Source organism: Balaenoptera borealis (assembly GCF_965194805.1).
Source record: "Balaenoptera borealis genome assembly, chromosome: 16".
Taxonomy (NCBI): domain Eukaryota; kingdom Metazoa; phylum Chordata; class Mammalia; order Artiodactyla; family Balaenopteridae; genus Balaenoptera; species Balaenoptera borealis.
In genome coordinates, this window is record NC_138872.1 from 30484361 (window position 1) to 30492140 (window position 7780).

General features: G+C 58.7%; 1 protein-coding gene across 1 annotated transcript; it reads right to left on the reverse strand.

Moving 5' to 3' along the window:
- Positions 1-1281: 1281 nt before the first annotated feature.
- LZTS3 (leucine zipper tumor suppressor family member 3) lies at positions 1282-7008 on the reverse strand. The gene is given in 6 exon segments (XM_082359092.1): positions 1282-3870; positions 4211-5077; positions 5415-5885; positions 6459-6500; positions 6502-6640; positions 6917-7008. Coding segments are annotated over 5 exon segments (2133 nt in total). The 5' UTR covers positions 6556-6640; positions 6917-7008; the 3' UTR covers positions 1282-3171.
- Positions 7009-7780: the final 772 nt, after the last annotated feature.

Genomic DNA, 7780 nt, shown 5'->3' on the forward strand with positions numbered 1-7780 from the left:
TCATATCATTTAATTTAATTTAATTTAATTTAATTTAATCTAATTTAATGATATGAACAGAAGTTATTTCAGAATTATTCTGCTTAATCAAGAATAAATAAGTTCTAACTTTTGGTGAAAAATGAAGCTGTCGTTGCCTTTATTAACTCTATTTTCTCCTACCTTTGGACAGTTTGAAAGCAATGATGTATTGGATGATCAACACCTGAGCTCTGTGGAGGGCACTGTTTGCCTGGGGGTGAGCATTTGGGGCCCTAGACCACTGACACCACTGCTCAGAGAGGGTTCTCTCACCGGGGCCGGACCAGGGCAAACACTGTGAGTTGCTGATTATGACTCTGTCCTTGCCAGCAGAACCCAGAGAGAGCCTAGGCGATGAAATGAACTGTAACTGCTCCTTGGCAGCCACGACAATCCCGTTCCTCTTTGTCAATACTCAATTTCCCAGGCTTCCCTGAAGTGAGAAGAGCATGTGACTCAGTTCCAGCCCACAAAATTTAAAGGGAATGGTGCTGTGAAGCTTCTTGGAAAGCTTTTACTTTCATGATGAGTGCTGCTGCCTCAGTCACTTCACGCAGCTGTGGCTGCCGCCTTGTGGCATGGAGGGAACAACATGCAAAAGATGGGAGAGGAGGAGGATGAAAAGTCTAGGTCCTTGATGAACCAACACCTATGACACTTAGAGGATGCTTATGTCCAGACTTTTTGTCAGGTGAGGAAAAATGAACCACTCTTTGAGGTCCTGTAAATCAGGTTGTGTTACTTGTAGCAGAGTGCATTCTTGATTGAGGGTCTTTGTGAGGATGACCAAAGGAATTATAAAGGACAGCTCCCTACTTGAAGCACGCTTGGGTCGCTTCTGCCTTTGGGGCCTCACCACTAATTACAAACCAGTTCTCAGCCTTCATGTGTTCTGCCCTCATACTTCGGCTAATCAGTGTAAGGTGGCTCAGGACGCTGCAGGCTGCATCTAGTTGTCCTGCATCACCTGCCTTCTGACCAGCAGTCTGGTATCCAGATTCTGAGCTGGAACTAGCTTGAAACCCTTTTGGCAACAGTCTGAGCTGAAGAGAAAGCCCCTTTGGGCAGAAACGTGTAACCACTACTCCTCCTGGGCAACAGGGAGGAGCTTGGGCTTTGGGCCAACTTCCTGGCACGGCCCAGTGAGCACCTCCAGTCTCATGCCTCCTCTGGGAAATGTTTACTCCAGCTTTGCCCTCCACACCCCCGTCACCCAGCCTCACCTCCCACACCTGCAAAGACACAAGCATGCCAAAAGAGTGCCATTCAAGAGGCTTTCTCCATTTTATTTCTTTGGGAAAAGAAAACGAAGTCTTTCCATCACATGTGGTAGAGATATATATTTATATATATTTATATATAATTTCTTTTGTGGTTGGAAATCCCAAAGCTGAGTCTGTTCATACTTTTTTCTATTTTTTTTTTTCCTACTAATGCCTCCTCTTCCCCCTGCCCCTCTGGCCCAGGCCCAGTTTCTGGGGCAGGTGCAGTGAAGGGTGAGTGGAATGGGCAGTGATTGCCAGGACAGCCCCCCACCCAGCTCAGAGATCTGGTGAGGGGCACTGGAAAGGGCTGTGCAGAAGGACAGAGGCCACAGGGGCACTCCTGTTTTTGTGGGGGATGCACAGCTCGTTAAACAGTCACCAGTCATGGGAGGAGGCTGGTCAGGGGTCGGGGGATTGCTCACAGTAGTTGCCAGCTCCCTCCACCCTGCCCCACAAACCCAGTCTTGTGGGTGGGTGGGAAGGAGAGAGTGAAAAGAGAGAAATACAAGGGCTGAGGGCCAAGCCTCCTCCGATTTTTATTGCTGGTGTGTTAGAAATTTGCCTTTCCCTTCTTATTTTGGGGAGATGGACTCTGAGAGGGCCCCCAGAGAAGGAAGTGACATTGGCTGCCCCAGTCCCCACTGATGGCCATGCCTACCCTGGGCAAGCACTGGGCTACTTCAGGCCTCTGGGACCCAGGGGTCAGTGATCCTCTCAGTTCAGTCTTGCTCTTCAAGAGCAATCATAGCCACTCCCACCCCCCAAAACAAGGGCCTCAGGCTCAAGCTTGGGCCCAGTGGAACTTGGAAGTGGGCAGTGCACCAAAGATCAAGCAGTTTTCTACTGGAAGAAAAGGTGAGGTTTGGGGGAAGAGACGGCCTAGGACAATGATGTTCTGAGCATGAAAGCAGTAGGCTGAGCACAAAAGCAGAAGGTGGCTGAGGGAATCAAGTCAGGGAAAACACAAGAAGACATCACAGACACTCATGTGACCTCAGAAACTAGGTGAGGGGAGTGCCTGAGAGGCAGGTGGCACTTAATAGCTGTAGTTAGAGCTGGACAGTGGCCCTGGGTGTGGGGTCAGCCAAGCAGATGGGGCTGTTGTCCTGTGGGATCCTGGTCAGAAGGGTGAGGGTAAAGCTAAGAAGCCTCCAGGTGACCCTTCTCAAGAATAGGATGGCAGATCTTCCCTGGGCACTGAGCCTCCAGCCCCAGCCCTTCTCTCCTCCAGCACACACATATGGACACACACTCAGGACCAGGCCAGGCTCTGAGGCCTGAGTCCAAGAGACCTTGGCAGGGAGGGGCTGGGCAGGTAGCCCTCTCAACCACAGGTAGGCCACCTGCTCCCACTTGTCCTGCCAATCTGCCCAGGGAGGGAGAAAAGTACTGGAAGGAGAGAGGCCAGGAGTCCAAGGTGTCAGCTTTGGCAGAACTCACGCAGGCCCCCTCAGGTTACATGGCCTAGGAGATGGGTACAGAGAGCATCTCTGGACACAGGGTGGCTGACAGTAGCAGCCCAGACCCACCAAGGAGCTGGGCACCTCATAGCACTGCAAGGCCTGCCACCTCTCCAACAAGGGAGTGCCAAGAAAAGGAGCATGAGTTCCCCTGCTGCCTGGGCTCCTCATCCCCCCTCACTCTGCCCTTCCCCTGTTTCCTCCTTGGGAGGAGGGTTGAGTGGGCTGCCCAGAGGGGCAGTGGTAGAGCTGGGAGGCACCCAGTGAGGGGAGGGCAGGGGAGGGGCCTGGTCACAGCTGCTTTGAGAACCTCTTTGGTCTGGGGATACAGGGGACATGGGGAAAAGAGATGGCAGGGAGGGGATACTGGGGACTCTGGCCTTTGACTGGGTATTTGTCAAAAGGCCACATGCCCAGGTAGGGGATCAGATTTCTGTGGACTCGATGCGCTCGAGGCGGGAGGGGGTCCAGGCTTTCTTCTCCTCCCCATGTTGGGGTGTAGGTGTGCTGGCACCTCCCGCAGCCCCCCGCTCTCGCAGCCGCCGCTCCAGCTGCTGGTTGCGCTGGTACATCTCCACATAACTCAGCTGCAGCTGCTTCTGGTACTCTATGACCTTCTCCTTCTCCTCCAACCACACTCGGCGCTCCTCTGCAAAGCTGGCGCCCTGGCGCTCCCGGGCTCGCCGCTCAGCTGCCAGCTCAGCCTGCAGGCGCCCCACCTCCCGCCGCAGGGCCCGAGTCCCACTCTCCCCCCCAGCATCCACCTCCCCATCCAAGGAAACCAGGGAGGCGGCAGCAGCCACCCCAGCCTGACGGCGCATCTTGGCCTCGTCGCTCTCGCAGGTGGCCAGCACATCCTGCGGCTCGGCCGGGTCCACTGGGGTCAGCGCCGGCTTGAGGCAGGCAGAGGGCAGCTCGCCCTCACCCAGCTCCAGGCTGGCCTGTTTGCTGCTGAAGGAGTCCCTCAGGCTGAGCAGCTGCTCCTCCTTCTCCCGCAGTGAGGCCCGGCCCTCCCGCAGCTGCGAGCGCAGCCCAACAATCTCACTCAGCTTCTGGGACACGTCCGCCTGCGAGTCCTTCAGCTGCTGCTTCAGTAGGGAAATCTCCCCAGCCTTCTGGCATACCTGGGCAGGGACAGGTGAGAAGAGAAGTCAGGGTGAAGGCAGAGCTCTGCTCACCCCCACCCCAGCCCCCATATCCAGCCCCAGGGCATCAAGCTGCCCCGGGGCTCAGGGTCAGCTCCTCATCATGGCAGAAATGACATGCAGGCTTCCCTCCTCAGACTTGGGACAGACATGGCTAATCTCACACAGCCTGGGACAGCTCTGGTCCTCACAGACACTCCTAATTGATCCCTGCACAACCTTCACTCCCCTTGTGATAGCTGTGGGCTGCTGCTCTGGGTTCCTCCAGAGAGACAGAAGGAAGGGGACACAGGGAGATGCCCAACCCCCCAGTCTGCACCTCCCACTTAGTTTCCTCCATCCGGGGCAGGAAGTCGGCCTGTTCCTTCTGGCAGGCGGCAACCTTGTCCTCAAGCTCTTCCCGTTGCCTCATCAGCCGGGCTGCCTCCTCCTGCAGCTGCTTCTTGTCCTGCTGCAGCCGCAGCACCTGCAGCTGTAGGCCTTGCTGGGCGCGCTGGGCGCGCCGGGCCACCTGCTGCAGCTTCCCACTGCAGCCCTGCCGCAGCTCAGCCAGCTCACGCTCCCAGGCCTTCTGACGCTCCTCCAGCACCTGGGCCACTGCCGCCTCGCTCTGCTCCAGGCTACGCCGCAGAGCTGCCACCTCCTGCTCCTTCTCCCACAGCCGTTCCTCTAGCTCCTGGATCAGAGCACTGGGCGAGGGTGGTGAGCAGGCCACAAATGGCAGGCCTCCACCTCCGCCGTCCCCTGATCCCAGGTGGCCTGGCCGCCCCATGGATGAGGATGACCCACTCTTGCTGGAGGCCCGCACACTGTCGGAGGTTGCCAGGTCCTGGTAGCCTGACCCACCACCGCTGCTGCTGCCACCACTGCCACTACCATAGCTGGCAGTGCCGATGCGGTTGATGTGGCTGGTGGAGGCACTGAGGGGCGCCAGGTGCTGGCTATAGCTGGAGCTGTAGGTGGGCAGGCTTGTGAGTGAGTTCCGGCCTGAGTCTGAGAGGCCGCCCCCACCCCCACCCGCTGGGGTCATGGTCCGAGACTTGTCCAGTCCACCCTTGAGGCCACCAGGGCCCTGTCGTGCCTCAGGGGTCCCGTTGGTCTGGGGCGGGCACAAGTTCTGCATGGAGTGGAAATTTTTGGGTACAACAGGCTTGAAGGCCGAAGGCCGAACTAGCGGCTCTGAGCACTGCACAAAAGCAAGGAAGGGGGAGTGGACATCAGGATGGGACCTTAGCCTTGCCCCCAGTCTCTTCCCTCTGATCTAGACTTGTTCAGCCCCACCTCCCACCCCCGTTGGATCTCCATCCTGGGAGTCCCTCCTGGCTGGAGTCCCACCTTACATCCACCACCTGCCCCCCTCACAGCCAAGTCTCTGCCCTAGACCTACCAGCTGGAGTTGGCCCCCAAGGCTCCCCAACCCAGCTTCTATCTCAGCTTCTACAACCCAAAAACGTCCAAGAAGGCCCACTTCACCCTCCTCTCTGGGCTGCCGCCCGCCCCAGGAAAAGGCCCTGGGGACTGACCTGGTCTAGCTTGCCAGAGGTGGCCAGGAGCTTGGGTGGGTGGCTGGGCTCACGATACTGTGGTGGGGCCTTGTCACTGCCGCCGCTGCTGCTGCTGCCACCACTGCTGCCCACCACATTGCCGCAGACATCTGTGTGGTCATTGCCCCGTAGCTCGCCATTGAGGTAGAGTGAATTGGCGAGAGCCTTGTCCTCTGAAGGGTAGCGGCCTGGCCTCTCCCTGCTGGCCCCACTGCCACGGGGGCCAGGGAAACTGCCTTGGCTGCCCCCACCCCCCGTGCGGGTGCCCACACTCTTCATGGCGAACTCCTGAGTGTGGGCCACCCCACTGCCCACACTGCCCATGGCCAGGCGAGGGTCTGGGGGTCCGAGCTCAGAGGGCCGAGGGGCAAAGGCCAGGAGGGGATCCCGCCCTGGATCAGCGCGCACAGGCAGTGTCTCCAGCTTCGCCATGACTAAGCCAGGGGGGCACTGTGGGCACAGGTGGGAAAGCAGATAGGTCAGCCCCACCTCCACTCCCACCACCCCATGCAAGCCCGGCCCGGCAGCACCTGCACCCAGCCCCTCAGTGTCCCCTTCCTTATAGTGGGTACAAGAGTTCCCAAACACCCAAGGTAAAGGAATAGGGCTGGGTAAATAATGATAGCTTGATAATAGGGGCTGCCCGTTGCACACCTGACAAAGCCCAACCCCCAGGGACCATGCACCTACCCTCCTAGCTTTGCTCTGCTCAGTATTCCATTCCTTAACTCCCACCTCAAACCCACCTCCTTCATGAGCCTCCCAGACTCAGTGACCCCCTCAACTCTTCACTGCAACCCCCAGAACTCAGGTGTACTTTACTCAGGGTCTGGACCCCTATATCCCAACCTCATGGGCTGGGGAGATGGGGTTGGAAGGGGACAGCAGTACCTGGATTCAGTAGGGAAACTCAGAACTTAAGGGAGGGAGAGAAACCCACCCCTATCCAAAAACTGTGGATGGGAGTCCTTCCCGGCCCCCTAACCTAGGGTGTTGCAGTCAAGGGCAGAAGTGGAGGCTCACTACCAGCGCAGGATCCTCTCCTTGCCTCTCCAAGGGGGTGGGGGGCCGACGGGTCCTCAAGCCTTGGACGCTCCGAGGCCCGGTCTGCAGGGGCCATGTGCCTCACTCTCGCAGCTCGGCCAGGACCCGCTGCGAGACTTTGGACGGGCCGACTGAGCCATCCCGGACTGCAGTTTTCTCCTCTGCGAAATGGGAGGAATGGAGGACCTACCTCGCAGAGCTGCCGCATGCCAGGCACCACAGGACGGCGGGCGCGGGGAGGGGACAAGGGTATTGGGGGTCGGGTGGGCGGGAGCTGCCGCGGCGGCGCGCATCTGGGCCACCACGGGCATGCCCCGCCCCTCGCGGACGGCCGGGGACCTCAGCTGCAGCGCTTAGCAGGGGGCCCTCCCGGAGGTCTTCCCAACTCCGCCGCATGGGGGCCTGGCACGAGAGGGCCCCCTACCCATGGTCAGTACCTCAGCAGAGGCCCCCGGGCTGGCTGAGGCCGGGGCAGAGGACGCAGCGCCGCCAGCGCGGGAGCCTGCCATGCCTCCCTCCAGGCCTGCTGTTCCTACAGGTGGGCGGGGGCAGGGGCGGGGGCAGGGGCGGGGCCTCTGCGCCCAGCGGCGCCCAGGAGGATTCAGCGCCTGCAGAACCCCTCCAAGAATTCACTGCCTTCGGGAAGACTTCCTGGATTACCCCCCTCCCCCGCTCCCTGTGGACCTTGACCCTGCTCAGTTCACCGTGAATTTCTCTGAGCCCTTCAGTGGACGTGCGTCCCTCCTCCCCCAGGGCCGGCCCACAGGAGCAGGGGGAGCAGGGCCTCGGGTTACCTGCGCTCAGGAAGGCCCCGCTTCCTGGTTCCTTTGTCTCAAGTCCGCACCTGGGAAGACCTGCCCCAGAGATCCTCATATCCAGCCAGGCAGTGGGAGCAGGCAGTGCCTACTGTGAGTGTAGACGCTCAAATACGTGTGCCAGAAATGGAAGGGGGCGCCCTTCAGGCCTTTAACCCCTGTTCCCACCAGAAACCAGGCAGGGAAGCTTCCTTCTCTACCAAGGTGAAGGGGTACAGGTAGCAGCCCTTGGCCCCTTGAGTGCTCTTCAAACTGTCTTCTACCCATATGCCCATTTTTAATGCTGTGTTTGTGCTATCAGGCCCCAGACCAGGGGAGCCTTAACAAAACTCTTGCCCTTCAGTCTTCTGGCCATCACACCTGGAATTACAGCCCTAGGTGGTTGGAAAACTTACCACAAACCAGTCCACACTGCCTTTGTAAAATTCCATTCTATCAGCATCTCCCCCCAACCCCCCAGGTGTGGAGAACAGGACTTTACTACAT